Raw genomic sequence first — 25,165 nt, 5'->3', positions numbered from 1 at the left:
GGGGTAACATCTTTAGGCACCTGTGCTGGAGGAGGGGGGAGAGGAGGGGTAACATCTTTAGGTACCTGTGCTGGATCCATCATCGCTGGAGTCCATCTTGGTGAAGTCTGTATCGATTGAGACCCGCTCAACTGAGTCGTTAGTACTGTCTTCACTACCATGACTGACTGTGTCCAGATCACTGTAGTCTGTAGAGAGAGAACAGAGAGTTAACACTGTCTTCACTACCATGACTGACTGTGTCCAGATCACTGTAGTCTGTAGAGAGAGAACAGAGAGTTAACACTGTCTTCACTACCATGACTGACTGTGTCCAGATCACTGTAGTCTGTAGAGAGAGAACAGAGAGTTAACACTGTCTTCCCTACCATGACTGACTGTGTCGGGATTACTTCAATCTGAGGGAAGATAACAGAGAGATGAGAGTGTGAGTTTTAGGATTGTTTGGATATTACGGAGGGAGGAGAGCCTCTTTCCCCAGGACCAGACTCTGTGTCTGGGCTAAGAGGGAGGGAGGAGAGCTTCTTCCCCCAGGACCAGACTCTGTGTCTGGGCTATTACAGAGAGAGGAGACCAGCCTTTCAAAGCACTTCATGGCTACAGACATGACGTGGGCGTCATGAACAACTGGAGCTCTCATGCATGCTTCAGTGTTGCTTGCCTCGAAGCACGCATAGAAGTAATTTAGCTTATCTGGTAGGCTTGTATCACTGGGCAGCTCGTGGCTGGGCTTCCCTTTGTAGTCTGTAATAGTTTGCAAGCCCTGCCACATCCGACGAGCGTTGGAGCCGGTGTAGTATGATTCGATCTTAGTCCTGTATTGATGCTTTGCCTGTTTGATGGTTCATTTGAGGGCATAGTGGGATTTCTTATACGCTTCTGGGTTAGAGTCCCGCTCCTTGAAAGCGACAGCTCTACTCTTTAGCTCAATGTTGCCTGTAATCCATGGCTTCTGGTTGGGATATGTACGTACGGTTACTATGGGGGCAATGTCATCGATGACCCTTATTGATGAAGCAGGTGACTGATGTGGTATATGCCATCGGATGAGTCCCAGAACCTATTCCAGTCTGTGCAAAACAGTCCTGTACAGTGCATTCGGAAAGTATTCAGATCCCTTGACTTTTTCCACATTTTGTTACGTTACAGCCTTATTCTAAAATGGATTAAAACCTGAATGTCCTTGAGTGGCCCAGCCAGAGCCCAGACTTGAACCCGATCAAACATCTCTGGAGAGACCTGAAAATAGCTGTGCAGCGACACTCCCCATCCAACCTGACAGAGCTTGAGAGGATCTGCAGAGAAGAATGGGAGAAACTCCCCAAATACAGGCGTGCCAAGCTTGTAGCGTCATACCCAAGAAGGCTCAAGGCTGTAATCACTGCCAAACGTGCTTCAACAAAGTACTGAGTAAAGGGTCTAAATATTTATGTAAATTTGATATTTCAATTTTTACAACAAGGTACAACATTTCTAAAAACCTGTTTTTGCTTTTTTCCCTCTTGTTGCACATGTGACATGCTGGTAGAAATGAGTTGAAACTTATTACAGTCCCCGGCCACTAGGAGCACCGCTTCTGGATGAGCATTTTCTTATATAGTTGGTTGAGTGGGTCTTAGTGCCAGCATCGGTTTTGTGGTGCTAAATAGATGGCTACGAAAAATATAATGAAAACTCTCTTTGTAGATAGTGTGGTCTACAGCTTAGTCCTTAATACTAGACATCGCGCACCAGCTGTTATTGACAAATATACACAGACAGCAACCCCTTGTCTTACCGGAAGCAGCTGTTCTGCCCTGCCGATGCAGGAAAACCCAGCCAAATGTATATTATCCTGTATGTCGTTCAGCCACGACTCGGTGAAACATAAGATATTACAGTTTGTCCCGTTGGTAGGATAGTCTTGATCGCAGCTCATCCAGTTTATTCTCCAGTGATTGCATGTTGGCCAATAGGACGGATGGTAGAGGCGGGTTACCCACAAGACACCCAGACCTGCGTCCCCTGTATCGGCGTCTCCTCGTCACGCGAATGAGGGCGATTTATTTCTGGTCGGGTGTCTGAAGGAAATCATTTGCGTCTGACTCGTTAAAGAAAAAATAACTTTGCCCAGTACAAGGTGAGTAATCGTTGTTCGGTCATAAGAGACGGTGGCAGAAAACATTATGTACAAAATAAGTTACAAATAACGCGAAAAAACACAACCCTGTAAAATGGCAGCCATCTCCTCCGGCCTGGAATCGAACCAGGGACTGTCTTCATTCTATTCTTTTATTTAACAAGTCAAGTCAGTTAAGAACAAATTCTTATTTACAATGACGGCCTACCAAAAGGCAAAAGGCCTCCTGCTGGGACGGGGGCCTGGGATTAAACATACCCCGGCCAAACCCTAACGATGCTGGGCCAATTGTGCGACGCCCTATGGGATTCCAAAATCACAGCAGGTTGTGATCCAGCCTGGAATCGAACCAGGGACTGTAGTGACACCTCTAGCATTGAGAGACAACACAGCGGTGTTCCTGGAGAGGGGGATGGATTTACCTGATGTGTCTCTGCTCTGGGTTTGGTTTTGGACCGTCTGTTTCCGTCCCAGCTGTTTGAACCGTCCCACCCCCAGGACCACGTTCCTCAGCTTGGCCCACAGGAAGTAGCCTCCTCTAGTATTGGACGGCCACGTGCTCTCCAACACCGCCTGGAACCAATCAATCAATCAATCAATCTAGCTATCAATCATCAATCTATCAATCCATCAATCAATCAAACTATCAATCAATATATCAATCAATCTATCAATCAATCAAACTATCAATCAATCAATCAATCAATCAATCAAACTATCAATCAATCAATAAAACGATCAATCAATCAAACTATCAATCAATATATCAATCAATCTATCAATCAATCAAACTATCAATCAATCTATCTATCTATCAATCAATCAAACTATCAATCAATCAATAAAACTATCAATCAATCTATCTATCAATCAATCAAACTATCAATCAATCAATAAAACTATCAATCAATCAAACTATCAATCAATCAAACTATCAATCAATCTATCTATCAATCAATAAAACTATCAATCAATCAATAAAACTATCAATCAATCTATCAATCTATCAATCTATCAATCAACCTATCAATAGTACTGGATGGCTAAGTGCTCTCCAACCCCGCCTGGAACTAATCAATCAATACATCGATCAATCAAGCACACATAATATAGTGTATACGGTAGTCTGTGTAGATGTAATTTATTAATCAGCAGGACTCACCTTGTTGTAGTAACCGTAGGTGATGGCGTTGGGTTGGACTCCAGCCTTCTTCATCTCAAACAGAACTCGGACCGCCAGGACAGGCTGGCTGTACTGTCCACACAGCTGCATTAACACCCGGTAACACACCTAGGAGACAGGAGAGGAGAGAGGAGACAGGAGAGGAGACAGGAGACAGGAGAGGAGACAGGAGACAGGAAGTTAGAGTTAGAGAGGACATCAGCACCCTGTAGGACACCTGGAGAGGAGACACAGAGGACATCTATTGTTTCCTACCTCATCGGGTGCCTGCAGCTTCTTGTCCTGCATCTTCCTCAGAATGTCGTAGGCCATGCGTAGTGCCCGCACCTTGGAGTGGCATGCGCTGGCGTAGGCTGGCAGGCATATGAACCACAGGCCGTAACAGTGACGCAGCAGACACTTGGACCACATCTGAGGTACGGAGGCGTGGGATTTAGCCATCCGCTGGGCTGAGCGGATCTCCTGGACACACATCACAACATAAACATTTAACAACTAGAGATATTCTACAGTTCTGACAACAGTGGGTTGAGTGGCGTTTATCAGGAGGTTCGTACGGGCGGTTATACATGAGCCTGGGGGTGCTGCTCTTATTGGAGGGAGTGGGTTGAGTGGCGCCTTAGTCTGTCTGTCTGTCTGTCTGTCTGTCTGTCTGTCTGTCTGTCTGTCTGTCTGTCTGTCTGTCTGACTGACTGTCTCATCCTGTCTGTCTGTCTGTCTAACTACCTGTCTGTCTGTCTGTCTGTCTGTCTGTCTGTCTGTCTGTCTGTCTGTCTGTCTGTCTGTCTGTCTGTCTGTCTGTCTGACTGACTGACTGACTGACTGACTGACTGACTGTCTCATCCTGTCTGTCTGTCTGTCTGTCTGTCTGTCTGTCTGTCTGTCTGTCTGTCTGTCTGTCTGTCTGTCTGTCTGTCTGTCTGTCTGACTGACTGACTGTCTCATCCTGTCTGTCTCATCCTGTCTGTCTGGTCTGGTCTGGTCTGGTCTGGTCTGGTCTGGTCTGGTCTGTCTGTCTGTCTGTCTGTCTGTCTGTCTGTCTGTGGTACGAAGGAGTAGGCCTTAGTCTGCCTGTCTGTCGGTCCGTCCGTCCCTTCTGTGTGTCTGGTTTATGCGAAGCTGCGTGTGGTAATGAGCTCTGACCTGTTTGGAGCGTCTAAAAATGGCGGCAGGGCTGGCTGGACTGGTGTGTCTCTGTGTCAGGCTGGCTGAGGGGGGGTGTGGTCCATCCTGGAGCTCCAACAAATCACGACTCAGCACCGGAAACCCAGAGTAGCTGGACAGGGTTAATACAACACTGTCAGTAGCTGAACAGGGTAAGGGTTAACATAGGAGAGGTTTGAGAATGGCTGGGGGTCACCGAGGAGAGGTTTGGAACGGCTGGGGGTCACCGAGGAGAGGTTTGGAACGGCTGGGGGTCACCGAGGAGAGGTTTGGAACGGCTGGGGGTCACCGAGGAGAGGTTTGGAACGGCTGGGGGTCACCGAGGAGAGGTTTGGAACGGCTGGGGGTCACCGAGGAGAGGTTTTGAACGGCTGGGGGTCACCGAGGAGAGGTTTGGAACGGCTGGGGGTCACCGAGAAGAGGTTTGGAAATCCCTGACATAAGCCACAACACCATCAGTAGTTGTAGAACACAGGCAAAGCTGATATACTGCACAATAAAATGTATTTGACTCAGACAGAAAGAGGGAAAAAAATGGTGTTCCAAAAAAGGTCCAGTCGCCAGGACCACAAATACAAATTCCATCTAGACGTCGTTGCCCTAAAGCACACGACAAACTGTACATACCTCGGCCTAAATATCCAGCGCCACAGGTAACTTCCACAAAGCTATGATCGATCTGAGAGACAAGGCAAGAAAGGCCTTCTATGCCATCAAAAGGAACATAAAATTCAACATACCAATTAGGATCTGGCTAAAAATACTTGAATCAGTTATAAAACCCATTGCCCTTTCTGGTTGTGAGGTCTGGGGTCCGCTCACCAACCAAGACTTCACAAAATGGGGCAAACACCAAATTGAGACTGCATGCAGAATTCTGCAAAAACATCCCCGGTATACAACGTAAAACACCAAATAATGCAGAGCAGAATTAGGCCGATACCCACTAATTATCAAAATCCAGAAAAGAGCCGTTAAATTCTACAACCACCTAAAAGGAAGCGATTCCCAAACCTTCCATAACAATGCCATCACCTACAGAGAGATGAACCTGGAGAAGAGTCCCCTAAGCAAGCTGGTCCTGGGGCTCTGTTCACAAACACAAACAGACCCCACAGAGCCCCAGGACAGCAACACAATTAGACCCAAACAAATCATGAGAAAACAAAAAGATAATTACTTGACACATTGGAAAGAATTAACAAAAAAACAGAGCAAACTAGAACGCTATTTGGCCCTAAACAGAGAGTACACAGTGGCAGAATACCTGACCACTGTGACTGACCCAAACTTAAGGAAAGCTTTGACTATGTACAGACTCAGTGAGCATAGCCTTGCTATTGAGAAAGGCCGCCGTAGGCAGACCTGGCTCTCAAGAGAAGACAGGCTATGTGCTCACTGCCCACAAAATGAGGTGGAAACTGAGCTGCACTTCCTAACCTCCTGCCCAATGTATGACCATATTAGAGACACATATTTCCCTCAGATTACACAGATCCACAAAGAATTTGAAAACAAATCCAATTTTGATAAACTCCCATATCTACTGGGTGAAATTCCACAGTGTGCCATCACAGCAGCAAGATTTGTGACCTGTTGCCACAAGAAAAGGTCAACCAGTGAAGAACAAACACCATTGTAAATACAACCCATATTTATGTTTATTTATTTTAACTTGTGTGCTTTAACCATTTGTACATTGTTACAACACTGTATATATATAATATGACATTTGTAATGTCTTTATTGTTTTGAAACTTCTGTATGTGTAATGTTTACTGTTAATTTGTATTGTTTATTTCACTTTTGTATAATATCTACCTCACTTGCTTTGGCAATGTTAACACATGTTTCCCATGCCAATAAAGCCCCTTGAATTGAATTGAATTGAATTGAGACAGAGATAGATAGAGGGGAGGGCTGAGAGCGCTTATTTTTTTAAAGAATAATCACAAATCACACACTCAGAGTAAGCACAAAATCACAAAGCTTTACAGCGGTGACTAACGCTCCAACAACGGACTGAGCTGAGTCTCTCCCTGCTGAGGAACCTTGGGAGTCCTGGGGGCCCTAGGAGTACTGTTGCGCTCTGGTCGTGTGTGTTCCCTGTCTGCAGTACCTACAGCACTGTGTGTGTGTGTGTGTGTGTGTGTGTGTGTGTGTGTGTGTGCGTGCGTGCGTGCGTGCGTGCGTGCGTGCGTGCGTGCGTGCGTGCGTGTACAGTACCTATAACAGAGTGGATGCTCCTCTCCCTGTGCCAACAGTCTTAGTTCAGGAGGGTTGATGTAAACAGTGTGTTCACTGCGATGGGACTCATCCAGCTCTATCAACCTGGTGTCTTCTGGTCCATCACTGTCCATCTGAATCTGAAAGGGAACACACCTTCCTGATTGATTTGTCCTACATTGTGTCTGTCTACATGACAGTTCTGTCCTCTAGTCTGTCCGTCCACAACACAGTTCACAGTTCAAAGACACGAGAAGGCTACAGACACAGCTAGAAGGCTACAGACACAGCTAGAAGGCTACAGACACAGCTACAGACACAGCTAGAAGGCTACAGACACAGCTAGAAGGCTACAGACACAGCTAGAAGGCTACAGACACAGCTAGAAGGCTACAGACACAGCTACAACGAATCCATACTGCAGCCAAGTTAGCAGAAAGGCATTATTTCTATACACGAGAAGTGAAAGTGCTTTTGCATTGTTCCTGCTACCTGTTTCATCCTTGGCAACGACTAGAAAGCGTGTACAGGGACTAATGCTCTCTATGATCAGTGATCTGTCATCTGTTGCCAGACAGGGACAGGACCAGGAAATCATTGAAATGATGTCAGACAGAGAAGAGACCACTGATTCCAGATCAGTGATTCTAGACCAGTGATTTCAGACCACTGATTCCAGACCAGTGATTCCAGACCAGTGATTCCAGACCAGTGATTCCAGATCAGTGATTCCAGACCAGTGATTCCAGATCAGTGATTCCAGACCAGTGATTCCAGACCAGTGATTCCAGACCAGTGATTCCAGACCAGTGATTCCAGACCACTGATTCCAGACCAGTGATTCCAGACCAGTGATTCCGGACCAGTGATTCCAGACCACTGATTCCAGATCAGTGATTCCAGACCAGTGATTCCAGACCAGTGATTCCAGATCAGTGATTCCAGACCAGTGATTCCAGACCAGTGATTCCAGACCACTGATTCCAGACCACTGATTCCAGACCAGTGATTCCAGACCAGTGATTCCAGACCAGTGATTGCAGGTGATTCCAGACCAGTGATTGCAGGTGATTCCAGACCAGTGATTCCAGACCAGTGATTCCAGACCAGTGATTTCAGACCACTGATTCCAGACCAGTGATTCCAAACCAGTGATTCCAGACCACTGATTTCAGACCACTGATTCCAGACCAGTGATTCCAGACCAGTGATTCCAGACCAGTGATTCCAGACCAGTGATTCCAGACCAGTGATTCCAGACCACTGATTCCAGACCAGTGATTCCAGACCAGTGATTCCAGACCAGTGATTTCAGACCACTGATTCCAGACCAGTGATTTCAGACCACTGATTCCAGACCACTGATTCCAGACCAGTGATTTCAGACCACTGATTCCAGACCAGTGATTCCAGACCAGTGATTCCAGACCACTGATTCCAGACCACTGATTCCAGACCAGTGATTCCAGACCAGTGATTCCAGACCAGTGATTCCAGACCACTGATTCCAGACCACTGATTTCAGACCACTGATTCCAGACCAGTGATTTCAGACCACTGATTCCAGACCAGTGATTCCAGACCAGTGATTCCAGACCAGTGATTCCAGACCACTGATTCCAGACCAGTGATTCCAGACCAGTGATTCCAGACCACTGATTCCAGACCAGTGATTTCAGACCAGTGATTCCAGACCACTGATTCCAGACCACTGATTCCAGACCACTGATTCCAGACCAGTGATTCCAGACCACTGATTACAGACCAGTGATTTCAGACCACTGATTCCAGACCAGTGATTTCAAACCAGTGATTCCAGACCACTGATTTCAGACCACTGATTCCAGACCAGTGATTCCAGACCACTGATTCCAGACCAGTGATTTCAGACCAGTGATTCCAGACCAGTGATTCCAGACCACTGATTCCAGACCAGTGATTCCAGACCACTGATTCCAGACCAGTGATTCCAAACCAGTGATTCCAGACCACTGATTTCAGACCAGTGATTCCAGACCAGTGATTCCAGACCAGTGATTCCAGACCAGTGATTCCAGACCAGTGATTCCAGACCAGTGATTCCAGACCACTGATTCCAGACCAGTGATTCCAGACCAGTGATTCCAGACCAGTGATTCCAGACCACTGATTCCAGACCACTGATTCCAGACCAGTGATTCCAGACCACTGATTCCAGACCACTGATTTCAGACCACTGATTTCAGACCACTGATTCCAGACCAGTGATTCCAGACCAGTGATTCCAGACCAGTGATTCCAGACCAGTGATTTCAGACCACTGATTCCAGACCAGTGATTCCAGACCAGTGATTCCAGACCAGTGATTCCAGACCAGTGATTTCAGACCACTGATTCCAGACCAGTGATTTCAGACCACTGATTCCAGACCAGTGATTCCAGACCACTGATTCCAGACCACTGATTCCAGACCACTGATTCCAGACCACTGATTTCAGACCACTGATTTCAGACCACTGATTTCAGACCACTGATTCTAGACCAGTGATTCCAGACCAGTGATTCCAGACCACTGATTCTAGACCAGTGATTCCAAACCAGTGATTCCAGACCAGTGATTCCAGATCATGACCATATTATAGATCACAGCCCGGGGGGGTCAATGGCGACCCCTATTTACTTACCACAAACGCCTTGTTTACTAACCTCGCCTTAAAGTACATTTCTCTCCGTGAATCTGTTTGTACGCTAGCACAGTATACATGATCCCAGTTCTAGCTCCAAGATGACAATTTGAAGGAACGAAAAAGGTAGATTGTGCTGGAATTCGCTGGAACAGTGAACCATGTCGTCGTCTTGGAGCTAGACCTGGTTCAACGTCGTAGTTCAACAACACTATGACATCACACTATGACATCACACTATGACATCATAACTGAATTCCTCAATCTTTATGCACATTCACAAATATATATAAAAAAAATAAAAAAAACATTTTTCATTTCAGAAACTAAAAGCATTGTATTTGGGACAAATCATTCACTAAACCCTAAACCTCAACTGAATCTTGTAATAAATATTGTGGAAATTGAGCAAGTTGAGGTGACTAAACTGCTTGGAGTAACCCTGGAGTAAACTGTCATGGTCAAAACATATTGATGCAGTAGTAGCTAAGATGGGGAGAAGTCTGTCTATAATAAAGCGCTGCTCTGCCTTCTTAACAGCACTGTTTGGTGGTCAGGTGACACAAAGAGGGACCTTGGAAAATTACAATTGTCTCAGAACAGGGCAGCACGGCTGGCCCTTGGATGGACACAAGAGAGCTAATATTAATAATATTCATGTCAATCTCTCCTGGCTGAAAGTGGAGGAGAGATTGACTTCATCACTACTTGTATTTGTAAGAGGTGTTGACATGCTGAATGCACCGAGCTGTCTGTCTAAACTACTGGCACACAGCCAAGCATACCCCACAAGACATGCCACCAGAGGTCTGTTTAAACTACTAACACACAGCTCAGACACCCATACATACCCCACAAGACATGCCACCAGAGGTCTCTTCACAGTCCCCAAGTCCAGAACAGACTATGTGAGGTGCACAGTACTACATAGAGCCATGACTACATGGAACTCTATTCCACATCAGGTAACTGATGCAGCAGTAGAATCAGATTTATAAAACAGGTAAAAATAGACCTTAGGGGCTTCCCGAGTGGCGCAGCGGTCTAAGGCACTGCATCGCAATTCTAGAGGCGTCACAACAGACCTAGGATCGATCCCAGGCTGTATCACAACCGGCCGTGATCGGGAGACCCATAGGGCGGCGCACAAATGGCCAAGCGTCGTCCGGGTTAGGGGAGGGTTTGGCCGGTGGGGGCTTTACATGGCTCATCGCCCTCCAGCGACTCCTTGTGGTGGGCCCGTGCGCCTGCAGGTTGACCTCAGTAGTCAGTTGAACAGTGTTTCCTCCGACACATTGGTGCGGCTGGCTTCCGGGTTAAGTGGGCGGGTGTTAAGATGCGCGGTTTGGCAGGTCATGTTTCTGGAGGACGTATGACTCGACCGAGCACGTTGGGGAGTGGCAGCGATGAGACAAGATCGAAACTGGTGAGAAAAAAAAGGGGTAAAATACAAAATAAAAAAATGTAAATAACAAAAATACATCTTATGGAACAGCAGGGATTGTGAAAGAGACACAGACGCACAGACACACAGACACATGATAAGATTCTACACACACGCACATGGATGTATTGTATATATGTGGTGGTGGAGTTGTGGCCTGAGGGAACACACTAAATGTGTTATGAAATTTATGTCATGTAGTATTTTAAACTATATGTATATGTCGTATGTTGCTGGAACCCAGGAAGAGTAGCTGCTGCCTTGGCAACAGGAACTAATGGGGATCCATAATAAACCCCAGGAAGAGTAGCTGCTGCCTTGGCAGGAACTAATGGGGATCCATAATAAACCCCAGGAAGAGTAGCTGCTGCCTTGACAGGAACTTATGGGGATCCATAATAAACCCCAGGAAGAGTAACTGCTGCCTTGGCAACAGGAACTTATGGGGATCCATAATAAACCCCAGGAAGAGTAGCTGCTGCCTTGGCAACAGGAACTAATGGGGATCCATAATAAACCCCAGGAAGAGTAGCTGCTGCCTTGGCAACAGGAACTAATGGGGATCCATAATAAACCCCAGGAAGAGTAGCTGCTGCCTTGGCAACAGGAACTAATGGGGATCCATAATAAACCCCAGGAAGAGTAGCTGCTGCCTTGGCAGGAACTAATGGGGATCCATAATAAACCCCAGGAAGAGTAGCTGCTGCCTTGGCAGGAACTAATGGGGATCCATAATAAACCCCAGGAAGAGTAGCTGCTGCCTTGGCAACAGGAACTAATGGGGATCCATAATAAACCCCAGGAAGAGTAGCTGCTGCCTTGGCAACAGGAACTAATGGGGATCCATAATAAACCCCAGGAGGAGTAGCTGCTGCCTTGGCAGGAACTAATGGTGATCCATAATAAACCCCAGGAAGAGTAGCTGCTGCCTTGGCAGGAACTAATGGGGATCCATAATAAACCCCAGGAAGAGTAGCTGCTGCCTTGACAGGAACTAATGGGGATCCATAATAAACCCCAGGAAGAGTAGCTGCTGCCTTGGCAACAGGAACTAATGAGGATCCATAATAAACATCAGGAAGAGTAGCTGCTGCCTTGGCAACAGGAACTAATGGGGATCCATAATAAACCTCAGGAAGAGTAGCTGCTGCCTTGGCAGGAACTAATGGGAATCCATAATAAACCCCAGGAAGAGTAGCTGCTGCCTTGGCAACAGGAACTTATGGGGATCCATAATAAACCTCAGGAAGAGTAGCTGCTGCCTTGGCAACAGGAACTAATGGGGATCCATAATAAACCCCAGGAAGAGTAGCTGCTGCCTTGGCAGGAACTAATGGGGATCCATAATAAACCCCAGGAAGAGTAGCTGCTGCCTTGGCAGGAACTAATGGGGATCCATAATAAACCCCAGGAAGAGTAGCTGCTGCCTTGACAGGAACTAATGGGGATCCATAATAAACCCCAGGAAGAGTAGCTGCTGCCTTGGCAACAGGAACTAATGAGGATCCATAATAAACATCAGGAAGAGTAGCTGCTGCCTTGGCAACAGGAACTAATGGGGATCCATAATAAACCCCAGGAAGAGTAGCTGCTGCCTTGACAGGAACTAATGGGGATCCATAATAAACCTCAGGAAGAGTAGCTGCTGCCTTGGCAGGAACCAATGAGGATCCATAATAAACCCCAGGAAGGGTAGCTGCTGCCTTGGCAGGAACTAATGGGGATCCATAATAAACCCCAGGAAGAGTAGCTGCTGCCTTGGCAGGAACTAATGGGGATCCATAATAAACCCCAGGAAGAGTAGCTGCTGCCTTGGCAGGAACTAATGGGGATCCATAATAAACCCCAGGAAGAGTAGCTGCTGCCTTGGCAGGAACTAATGGGGATCCATAATAAACCCCAGGAAGAGTAGCTGCTGCCTTGACAGGAACTAATGGGGATCCATAATAAACTCCCCAGGAAGAGTAGCTGCTGCCTTGGCAGGAACTAATGGTGATCCATAATAAACCCCAGGAAGAGTAGCTGCTGCCTTGACAGGAACTAATGGGGATCCATAATAAACCTCAGGAAGAGTAGCTGCTGCCTTGGCAGGAACCAATGAGGATCCATAATAAACCCCAGGAAGAGTAGCTGCTGCCTTGGTAACAGGAACTAATGGGGATCCATAATAAACCCCAGGAAGAGTAGCTGCTGCCTTGGCAGGAACTAATGGGGATCCATAATAAACCCCAGGAAGAGTAGCTGCTGCCTTGGTAACAGGAACTAATGGGGATCCATAATAACCCCCAGGAAGAGTAGCTGCTGCCTTGGCAGGAACTAATGGGGATCCATAATAAACCTCAGGAAGAGTAGCTGCTGCCTTGGCAGGAACTAATGGGGGACCACAGATTCCAGAGAGGATATTTCAATATCCTATTACAGATCAGAGCCTAAGAGTTAATTCAGAGAAACAAGCATTAATAATGAGCCCATGTCTATCAGGGTCATAACTCAGCATAACTCTACCCCTCCCTTCTCCCCCTCCTCCCCTCCCCCTCACCCCTCCTTACTCCTCCCTTCTCTCCCTCCTCCCCTCCCCCTCACCCCTCCTTACTCCTCCCTTCTATCCCTCCTCTCCTCCCCCTTCACCTCTCCTTACCCCTCCCTTCTCTCCCTCCTCTCCTCCCCCTTCACCTCTCCTTACCCCTCCCTTCTCCCCCCCCTTCACCTCTCCTTACCCCTCCCTTCTCTCCCTTCTCCCCCCCCCCTTCACCTCTCCTTACCCCTCCCTTCTCTCCCTTCTCCCCCCCCTTCACCTCTCCTTACCCCTCCCTTCTCTCCCTCCTCTCCTCCCCCTTCACCTCTCCTTACCCCTCCCTTCTCTCCCTCCTCTCCTCCCCCTTCACCTCTCCTTACCCCTCCCTTCTCCCCCCCCTTCACCTCTCCTTACCCCTCCCTTCTCTCCCTTCTCCTCCCCCTTCACCTCTCCTTACCCCTCCCTTCTCTCCCTCCTCTCCTCCCCCTTCACCTCTCCTTACCCCTCCCTTCTCCCCCCCCCTTCACCTCTCCTTACCCCTCCCTTCTCTCCCTTCTCCCCCCCCTTCACCTCTCCTTACCCCTCCCTTCTCTCCTGCCTCTCCTCCCCCTTCACCTCTCCCCCCTTCCTTCTCTCCCTCCTCTCCTCCCCCTTCACCTCTCCTTACCCCTCCCTTCTCTCCCTTCTCCCCCCCCCCTTCACCTCTCCTTACCCCTCCCTTCTCTCCCTCCTCTCCTCCCCCTTCACCTCTCCTTACCCCTCCCTTCTCTCCCTCCTCTCCTCCCCCTTCACCTCTCCTTACCCCTCCCTTCTCTCCCTCCTCTCCTCCCCCTTCACCTCTCCTTACCCCTCCCTTCTCTCCCTCCTCTCCTCCCCCTTCACCTCTCCTTACCCCTCCCTTCTCTCCCTCCTCTCCTCCCCCTTCACCTCTCCTTACCCCTCCCTTCTCTCCCTCCTCTCCTCCCCCTTCACCTCTCCTTACCCCTCCCTTCTCTCCCTCCTCTCCTCCCCCTTCACCTCTCCTTACCCCTCCCTTCTCTCCTGCCTCTCCTCCCCCTTCACCTCTCCCCCCTTCCTTCTCTCACTCCTCTCCCCCTCCCTTCTCTCCCTCCTCTCCTCCCCCTTCACCTCTCCCCCCTCCCTTCTCTCCCTCCTCTCCCCCCTCCCTTCTCTCCCTCCTCTCCTCCCCCTTCACCTCTCCCCCCTCCCTTCTCTCCCTCCTCTCCCCCCTCCCTTCTCTCCCTCCTCTCCTCCCCCTCCACCTCTCCTTACCCCTCCCTTCTACCACCCCTCCTCCCCCCCTCTACTTACACCAATAATCTGAACTGCCAATGATAGTCAAGTCCACCCCTCCTCACTCACTCCCCTCCCCCTCTCCTAGTCTACATGAATCCAGCCTCCACTGACCTGAACATAATTCTATAATGTTATGTTGCTCTATGAGGCTTTTACAGAACACACACACACAGACACAGACACAGACACAGACCCTAACCCTAACCCCTAACCCTAACCCCTAACCCCTAACCCAGCACTGCAGCTGAGTCACAACCCAAGAAAAAGCTTGGGGAGAATGTTCTAACTTAGGTTCTAAGCTATAACATGGAAACGTAAAGAATATACAAAGTAATGAAGAAGAAGATGGTCTGAGAGCTTACCTTGCTTCCATTGCTGTAAATCTGTCCAAGCAAGACCCAAGATCACAGGTAGACAGGCAGGCAGACAGGCGGGTAGACAGGCGGGTAGACAGGTGGGAAGACAGACAGGAGAGTGTAGAGGGATTTTACCCAAGATCACAGGTAGACAGACAGGAAGACAGGCAGGTAGGCAGGCAGGTAAACAGACAGGTAGACAGGTGGGAAGACAGACAGGCAGGTAGACAGACAGACAGGTAGACGGGCAGACAGACAGACAGACAGACAGGCATACAGGCAGGTAGACAGGCGGGTAGACAGGCGGGTAGACAGGCGGGTAGACAGTTGGGTAGACAGACGAGTAGACAGGCAGACAGGTAGAGAGGCAGTTAGACAGGTGGGTAGACAGGCGGGTAGACAGACAGGTAGACAGGTGGGTAGACAGGCGGGTAGACAGACAGGTAGACATGCGGGTAGACAGGCAGGTAGACAGTAAGACAGGTAGACAGGCAGGTAGACAGGCAGACAGGTAGACAGGCAGGTAGACAGACAGGTAGACCGACAGGAGAGTGTAAAGGAAATGCACCAGGCAGGTAGACAGACAGGCAGGTAAACAGGCAGGTAGACAGACCGGTAGACAGACAGGAGAGTGTAAAGGAAATGCACCAGACAGGTAGACAGACAGGCAGGAAGACAGGTAGACAGGTAGGTAGACAGACAGGTAGACAGGTGGGTAGACAGGCAGGTAGACAGGCAGACAGGCAGACAGGTAGACAGGCAGACAGGTAGACAGGCAGACAGGTAGACAGGCAGGTAGACAGACAGGTAGACAAACCGGTAGACAGACAGTTAGACAGGTAGGTAGACAGACAGGTAGACAGGTGGGTAGGCAGGTAGACAGGCAGACAGGCAGACAGGTAGACAGGCAGACAGGTAGACAGGCAGGTAGACAGGCAGGTAGACAGACAGGTAGACAGTCAGGAGAGTGTAAAGGAAATGCACCAGGCAGGTAGACAGACAGGCAGACAGACAGGCAGGTAGACAGACAGGTAGACAGTCAGGCAGGTATGCAGGTAGACAGTCAGGAGAGTGTTGAGGAAATGCACCAGGCAGGTAGACAGACAGGCAGACAGACAGGCAGGTAGACAGACAGGTAGACAGTCAGGCAGGTATGCAGGTAGACAGTCAGGAGAGTGTAGAGGAAATGCACCAGGCGGGTAGACAGACAGGTAGACAGTCAGGAGAGTGTAGAGGAAATGCACCAGGCAGGTAGACAGACAGGTAGACAGTCAGGAGAGTGTAGAGGAAATGCACCAGGCAGGTAGACAGACAGGTAGACAGTCAGGAGAGTGTAGAGGAAATGCACCAGGCAGGTAGACAGACAGGTAGACAGTCAGGAGAGTGTAGAGGAAATGCACCAGGCAGGTAGACAGACAGGTAGACAGTCAGGAGAGTGTAGAGGAAATGCACCAGGCAGGTAGACAGACAGGCAGACAGTCAGGAGAGTGTAGAGGAAATGCACCAGGCAGGTAGACAGACAGGTAGACAGTCAGGAGAGTGTAGAGGAAATGCACCAGGCAGGTAGACAGACAGGTAGACAGTCAGGAGAGTGTAGAGGAAATGCACCAGGCAGGTAGACAGTCAGGTAGACAGTCAGGAGAGTGTAGAGGAAATGCACCAGGCAGAGGGAGAAGGAAAGAAAAGAGATGAAGGATTGACTAGAGAACAGAAGGACTCATTGTAGCCTAAAGGGACAAGCTTCCTGCTGGTTGCAGTTTGTTCTACAACTTCCTGAATGTTTTCTGTTGGTTTAGCCAAAGGCCCTGTATTATGATACATTATAAAATACATTCTGGATGAGATACCGAATCTCACAAACAACTCAGATGACGGATAAACTTATCTTCATTTAAAGGGACCACCTACAATTTCGAATACATGAACTGTGTCCTGTGAATGACATATACAGTACATGAAGACTAACAAACCACTGAAATGATGCAATACTACGTGCAGAGAAATACATGCTTCATCGAATACTATTTACGGTGTGCTGGTGGTCCATCTTATTCTCTACGGACTAACAAGCCTTCCCTTATCGACACACTCAAGAAAGCCAGGCTAGAATGTTAGTCTGAGAATACTATAGGACATTATCGTCTTATCTTATCAACACACTGAGAATAATATAGGACATTATCGTCTTATCTTATCAACACACTGAGAACAATATAGGACATTATCGTCTTACCTTATCAACACACTGAGAATACTATAGGACATTATCGTCTTACCTTATCAACACACTGAGAATAATATAGGACATTATCGTCTTACCTTATCAACACACTGAGAATACTATAGGACATTATCGTCTTACCTTATCAACACACTGAGAATAATATAGGACATTATCATCTTACCTTATCAACACACTGAGAATAATATAGGACATTATCGTCTTACCTTATCAACAAACTGAGAATAATATAGGACATTATCGTCTTACCTTATCAACACACTGAGAATAATATAGGACATTATCATCTTACCTTATCAACACACTGAGAATAATATAGGACATTATCGTCTTATCTTATCAACACACTGAGAATAATATAGGACATTATCGTCTTACCTTATCAACACACTGAGAATAATATAGGACATTATCATCTTACCTTATCAACACACTGAGAATACTATAGGACATTATCGTCTTATCTTATCAACACACTGAGAATATTATAGGACATTATCGTCTTACCTTATCAACACACTGAGAATAATATAGGACATTATCGTCTTACCTTATCAACACACTGAGAATAATATAGGACATTATCGTCTTACCTTATCAACACACTGAGAATAATATAGGACATTATCGTCTTACCTTATCAACACACTGAGAATAATATAGGACATTATCGTCTTACCTTATCAACACACTGAGAATAATATAGGACATTATCGTCTTACCTTATCAACACACTGAGAATACTATAGGACATTATCGTCTTACCTTATCAACACACTGAGAGTAATATAGGACATTATCGTCTTACCTTATCAACACACTGAGAATAATATAGGACATTATCGTCTTACCTTATCAACACACTGAGAATAATATAGGACATTATCGTCTTACCTTATCAACACACTGAGAATAATATAGGACATTATCGTCTTACCTTATCAACACACTGAGAATAATATAGGACATTATCGTCTTATCTTATCAACACACTGAGAATACTATAGGACATTATCGTCTTACCTTATCAACACACTGAGAATAATATAGGACATTATCGTCTTATCTTATCAACACACTGAGAATACTATAGGACATTATCGTCTTACCTTATCAACAGACTGAGAATAATATAGGACATTATCGTCTTACCTTATCAACACACTGATAATAATAATAATATAGGACATTATCGTCTTACCTTATCAACACACTGAGAATACTATAGGACATTATCGTCTTACCTTATCAACACACTGAGAATAATATAGGACATTATCGTCTTACCTTATCAACACACTGAGAATAATATAGGACATTATCGTCTTACCTTATCAACACACTGAGAATAATATAGGACATTATCATCTTACCTTATCAACACACTGAGAATAATATAGGACATTATCGTCTTACCTTATCAACACACTGAGAATAATATAGGACATTATCGTCTTACCTTATCAACACACTGAGAATAATATAGGACATTATCATCTTACCTTATCAACACACTGAGAATAATATAGGACATTATCGTCTTACCTTATCAACACACTGAGAATAATATAGGACATTATCGTCTTACCTTATCAACACACTGAGAATAATATAGGACATTATCGTCTTACCTTATCAACACACTGAGAATAATATAGGACATTATCGTCTTACCTTATCAACACACTGAGAATAATATAGGACATTATCGTCTTACCTTATCAACACACTGAGAATATTATAGGACATTATCGTCTTACCTTATCAACACACTGAGAATATTATAGGACATTATCATCTTACCTTATCAACACACTCGTCGAAGAAGGCCAGACTGGCGTCTTTATCGCTGACGAAGGAACATTCCTCGATGAACCGGATAAACATCTGGGTCTTGATCATCTGGGAGTAGAACTTCTGGTGGGAACGATCCCGGCTCTTCAAGAACCCTGAGGAGCATGACAACCATATGACAACCATATGACAACCACATGACAACCATATGACAACCACACGATAACCACACGACAACCATATGACAACCATATGACAACCATATGACAACCATATGACAACCACACGACAACCATATGACAACCACACGACAACCATATGACAACCATATGACAACCACATGACAACCACACGACAACCATACGACAACCATACGACAACCATATGACAACCATATGGCAACCATATCACAACCACACGACAACCACATGACAACCACACGACAACCACATGACAACCATATGACAACCATATGACAACCACACGACAACCACACGACAACCACACGACAACCACACGATAACCACACGACAACCACACGACAACCACACGACAACCACACGATAACCATATGACAACCACACGACAACCACACGACAACCCACGACTGACAAACCATACGGACAACCTTATGACAACCACACGACACCACACTCACGACAACCCACACGACAACCACATCACAACCACATGACCAACCCATATGACAACCATCATGGACAAACCACACGACAACCACACGACAACCACACGACAACCACACGACAACCATATGACAACCACACGACAACCACATGACAACCATATGACAACCATATGACAACCACATGACAACCATATGACAACCACACGACAACCACACGACAACCACACAAAACCCAGGAAGAGTAGCTGCTGCCTTGGCAACAGGAACTAATGGGGATCCATAATAAACCAGAAGAGTAGCTGCTGCCTTGGCAACAGGAACTAATGGGGATCCATAATAAACCTCAGGAAGAGTAGCTGCTGCCTTGGCAACAGGAACTAATGGGGATCCTAATAAACCCTAGGAAGAGTAGCTGCTGCCTTGACAGGAACTAATGGGGATCCATAATAAACCCAGGAAGAGTAGCTGCTGCCTTGACAGGAACAATGGGGATCCATAATAAACCCCAGGAGATAGCTGCTGCCTTGGCAGGAACTAATGGGGATCCATAATAACCCCAGGAAGAGTAGCTGCTGCCTTGGCAACAGGAACTAATGGGGATCCATAATAAACCCCAGGAAGAGTAGCTGCTGCCTTGGCAACAAGAACTAATGGGGATCCATAATAAACCCCAGGAAGAGTAGCTGCTGCCTTGGCAGAAACTAATGGTGAGCCATAATAAACCCCAGGAAGAGTAGCTGCTGCCTTGGCAACAAGAACTAATGGGATCCATAATAAACCTCAGGAAGAGTAGCTGCTGCCTTGGCAACAGGAACTAATGGGGATCCATAATAAACCTCAGGAAGAATAGCTGCTGCCTTGGCAACAGGAACTAATGGGGATCCATAATAAACCTCAGGAAGAGTAGCTGCTGCCTTGGCAACAGGAACTAATGGGGATCCATAATAAACTCAGGAAGAGTAGCTGCGCCTTGGCAACAGGAACTAATGGGGATCCATAATAAACCTCAGGAAGAGTAGCTGCTGCCTTGGCAACAGGAACTAATGGGGATCCATAATAAACCTCAGGAAGAGTAGCTGCTGCCTTGGCAACAGGAACTAATGGGGATCCATAATAAACCTCAGGAAGAGTAGCTGCTGCCTTGGCAGGAACTAATGGGGATCCATAATAAACCAGAAAGAGTAGCTGCTGCCTTGGCAACAGGAACTAATGGGGATCCATAATAAACCCAGGAAGAGTAGCTGCTGCCTTGACAGGACTAATGGGGATCCATAATAAACCCCAGGAAGAGTAGCTGCTGCCTGGACAGGAACTAATGGGGACCATAATAAACCAGGAAGAGTAGCTGCTGCCTTGGCAGTAACTAATGGGGATCCATAATAAACCCCAGGAAGAGTAGCTGCTGCCTTGGCAGGAACTAATGGGGAACCATAATAAACCCCAGGAAGAGTAGCTGCTGCCTTGGCAACAATAACTAATGGGGATCCATAATAAACCCCAGGAAGAGTAGCTGCTGCCTTGGCAGAAACTAATGGTGAGCCATAATAAACCCCAGGAAGAGTAGCTGCTGCCTTGGCAACAAGAACTAATGGGGATCCATAATAAACCTCATGAAGAGTAGCTGCTGCCTTGGCAACAGGAACTAATGGGGATCCATAATAAACCTCAGGAAGAGTAGCTGCTGCCTTGGCAACAGGAACTAATGGGGATCCTAATAAAACTCAGGAAGAGTAGCTGCTGCCTTGGCAACAGGAACTAATGGGGATCCATAATAAACCTCAGGAAGAGTAGCTGCTGCCTTGGCAACAGGAACTAATGGGGATCCATAATAAACCTCAGGAAGAGTAGCTGCTGCCTTGGCAACAGGAACTAATGGGGATCCATAATAAACCCTAGGAAGAGTAGCTGCTGCCTTGGCAAAGGAACTAATGGGGTATCCATAATAAACCTCAGGAAGAGTAGCTGCTGCCTTGGCAACGGAACTAATGGGGATCCATAATAAACCCAGGAAGAGTAGCTGCTGCCTTGACAGGAACTAATGGGGATCCATAATAAACCCCAGGAAGAGTAGCTGCTGCCTTGGCAACAGGAACTAATGGGATATAATAAACCCCAGGAAGAGTAGCTGCTGCCTTGGCAACAGGAACTAATGGGGATCCATAATAAACCCCAGGAAGAGTAGCTGCTGCCTTGACAGGAACTAATGGGGATCCATAATAAACCCCAGGAAGAGAGCTGCTGCCTTGGCAGAAACTAATGGGGATCCATAATAAACCCCCGGGAGAGTAGCTGCTGGCTTGGCAGGAACTAATGGGGATCCATAATAAACCCCAGGAAGAGTAGCTGCTGCCTTGGCAGGAAATAATGGTGATCCATAATAAATCCCAGGAAGAGTAGCTGCTGCCTTGGCAGGAACTAATGGGGATCCATAATAAACCCCAGGAAGAGTAGCTACTGCCTTGGCAGGAACTAATGGGGATCCATAATAAACCCAGGAAGAGTAGCTGCTGCCTTGGCAGGAACTAATGGGGATCCATAATAAACCCCAGGAAGAGTAGCTGCTGCCTTGGCAGGAACTAATGGGGATCCATAATAAACCCCAGGAAGAGTAGCTGCTGCCTTGGTAACAGGAACTAATGGGGATCCTCATAAAATACCAAATACCTGGACATATACTAGATCAGACACACTTCTGATAAGACTTGAAAGAAAACATTACTTCAAGCTTTTCTAGGACTCTACTGAAATCCATCTTCATGTCCCTTCTGTCTCTAATGTGTGTGTCTGCGTGTGTGTGTGTGTGTGTGTGTGTGTGTGTGTGTGTGTCTAATTTACGACCAGTAGAGGGTAATAAAACAGAATCGTTTGATCCTCTGAAATGTAAGATGTCTAATTTACAATGGGTTGAGATAAGCACGTGCAACTCGTTGGACTCTTCCACGTAAATCCTTCATTGACTTCAAAGGGAGACTTACACAACATTTCTGTTTCAACGTATTGGTATCTTAAGTCACAGATACTGCTGAACTAAACTATAGAAGATGCCTGATTGATGAGAGGTACTGTCTATCCACTGGTATGTAACATGAAACACGGACGAATTTACAACGGGCTGAATCAGGAGCACGCAATGCGGACTCCAGCGTATCCGTTTCCAGGCTCACCTTCAGTCAGCTGTTGGTACAGACTACCCAGGGTATTGAGGAGATGTTTGCAGGCTTTCTGTGGTAGTATCTTCCATGTTAGGGCCCTCTTCTCCTCCTTACTGAAAACACAACACAAGAGATTAGGAGACGAGGAGATGAGGAGACGAGGAGACGAGAAAGAGATAGAAAGACAGCAGGAGGAAGAAGAGATGAGGGGAGGGAGGACATCCACACAGGATTGCTAACACTGAAAGCATTAGGAAGAGATGGAGGGAGGGAGGGCGAAAGAGAGAGAGAGAGAGAGAGAGAGAGAGAGAGAGAGAGAGAGAGAGAGAGAGAGAGAGAGAGAGAGAGAGAGAGAGAGAGAGAGAGAGAGAGAGAGAGAGAGAGAGAGAGAGAGAGAGAGGGAGGGAGGGAGGACAACAGGAGGAAGAGCTGAAATGAGGGAGGGAGGGAGGACAACAGGAGGAAGAGCTGAAGGGAGGGAGGACAACAGGAGGAAGAGCTGAAAGGAGGGAGGGAGGGAGGACAACAGGAGGAAGAGCTGAAGGGAGGGAGGGAGGACAATATGAGGAAGAGCTGAAAGGAGGGAGGACAACAGGAGGAAGAGCTGAAAGGAGGGAGGGAGGACAACAGGAGGAAGAGCTGAAGGGAGGGAGGGAGGACAATATGAGGAAGAGCTGAAGGGAGGGAGGGAGGACAATATGAGGAAGAGCTGAAGGGAGGGAGGGAGGACAATATGAGGAAGAGCTGAAAGGAGGGAGGGAGGACAACAGGAGGAAGAGCTGAAGGGAGGGAGGGAGGACAATATGAGGAAGAGCTGAAAGGAGGGAGGGAGGACAACAGGAGGAAGAGCTGAAGGGAGGGAGGGAGGACAATATGAGGAAGAGCTGAAAGGAGTGAGAGAGGACAACAGGAGGAAGAGCTGAAAGGAGGGAGGGAGGGAGGACAACAGGAGGAAGAGCTGAAAGGAGGGAGGGAGGACAACATGAGGAAGAGCTGAAGGGAGGGAGGGAGGACAACAGGAGGAAGAGCTGAAGGGAGGGAGGGAGGACAATATGAGGAAGAGCTGAAGGGAGGGAGGGAGGACAATATGAGGAAGAGCTGAAAGGAGGGAGGGAGGACAACAGGAGGAAGAGCTGAAAGGAGGGAGGGAGGACAACAGGAGGAAGAGCTGAAAGGAGGGAGGGAGGACAACAGGAAGAGCTGAAGGGAGGGAGGGAGGACAATATGAGGAAGACTGAAAGGAGGGAGGGAGGACAACAGGAGGAAGAGCTGAAAGGAGGAGGGAGGACAAACGGAGGAAGAGCTGAAAGGAGGGAGGGAGGACAATATGAGGAAGAGCTGAAAGGAGGGAGGGAGGGAGGACAACAGGAGGAAGAGCTGAAAGGAGGGAGGAGGGAGGACAACAGGAGGAAGAGCTGAAAGGAGGGAGGGAGGACAACATGAGAGAGCTGAAGGGAGGGAGGAGGACAACAGGAGGAAGGCTGAAGGGAGGGAGGGAGGACAATATGAGGAAGAGCTGAAAGGAGGGAGGGAGGGAGGACAACAGGAGGAAGAGCTGAAAGGAGGGAGGGAGGGAGGACAACAAGGAGGAAGAGCTGAAAGGAGGGAGGGAGGAGGACAACAGGAGGAAGAGCTGAAAGGAGGGAGGGAGGACAACATGAGGAAGAGCTGAAGGGAGGGGGGAGGAGGACAATATGAGGAAGAGCTGAAAGGAGGGAGGGAGGACAACATGAGGAAGAGCTGAAGGGAGGGATTTTGATTGCTGTGTTTCTTGTCTGAGGGGTTTGAGGAAATGGCTAACTGTTTTGTGTTTTGTGTTTAGAGTTTTGTGTTTAGAGTACCTGACAAGTAGTTTCAGCAAAAGTGTGTTAATTAACAATTGGTAAAAACTGTAATTAAGCACAACATGGAAAATTGTATTGTGATTGTATTTCTGTCCTCTGAAAAGAAAACGGACAATAACATATTTTTCCCTGAGTGCGTCATTATCGTTACACAACAACATGACAAACCAAAGAGACAAGAGGTTATGGGAGATTGGTATTGGTAGAGGTCATAGGTCATAGGTAGAGGTGACTGAGGGTGGTCTATCAGGTAACACCACTGCCTGCAGCACATATCCTCTGTCTGAATAACATGGAAACACGAACTGGGACACTGCAAACGTCAGGGTCATAGATAGAGGTCAGGGTTCAGGGGTTACAACGACTGTCGACACAGCAGACCTCATGGTTAAGGTTGCAGGGTCAGAGGTCAGGTGTTAGAGGTCAGACTTACTGTAATATGTTGTTGGTGTCCAGGTCGACGCAGCAGACGTCGGGCGGAGGCACGTAGAGGTCAAAGTAACGCGAGTCGACGCCCACGA

The 25,165-nt window shown here is 47.3% G+C and overlaps 1 protein-coding gene across 1 annotated transcript in view; it reads right to left on the bottom strand.

The window, feature by feature from the left end:
* The window catches only part of dennd4a (DENN/MADD domain containing 4A), an 87,801-nt gene that overhangs the window by 40,018 nt on the left and 22,618 nt on the right, over positions 1–25,165 (bottom strand). The window contains exons 11-19 of the mRNA XM_038984282.1: positions 25,078–25,165; positions 22,813–22,913; positions 19,012–19,157; positions 6,693–6,826; positions 4,446–4,578; positions 3,558–3,764; positions 3,282–3,410; positions 2,542–2,692; positions 66–188 (exon numbers count right to left, since the gene is read on the bottom strand). Of these exons, the coding sequence (XP_038840210.1) occupies positions 66–188; positions 2,542–2,692; positions 3,282–3,410; positions 3,558–3,764; positions 4,446–4,578; positions 6,693–6,826; positions 19,012–19,157; positions 22,813–22,913; positions 25,078–25,165 (1,212 nt within the window). The remainder of the gene's footprint in view (positions 1–65; positions 189–2,541; positions 2,693–3,281; positions 3,411–3,557; positions 3,765–4,445; positions 4,579–6,692; positions 6,827–19,011; positions 19,158–22,812; positions 22,914–25,077) is intronic.

Source organism: Salvelinus namaycush, unplaced genomic scaffold, assembly GCF_016432855.1.
Source record: "Salvelinus namaycush isolate Seneca unplaced genomic scaffold, SaNama_1.0 Scaffold226, whole genome shotgun sequence".
In the NCBI taxonomy this organism is placed as follows: domain Eukaryota; kingdom Metazoa; phylum Chordata; class Actinopteri; order Salmoniformes; family Salmonidae; genus Salvelinus; species Salvelinus namaycush.
This window is presented reverse-complemented; position numbering and strand designations above follow the sequence as displayed.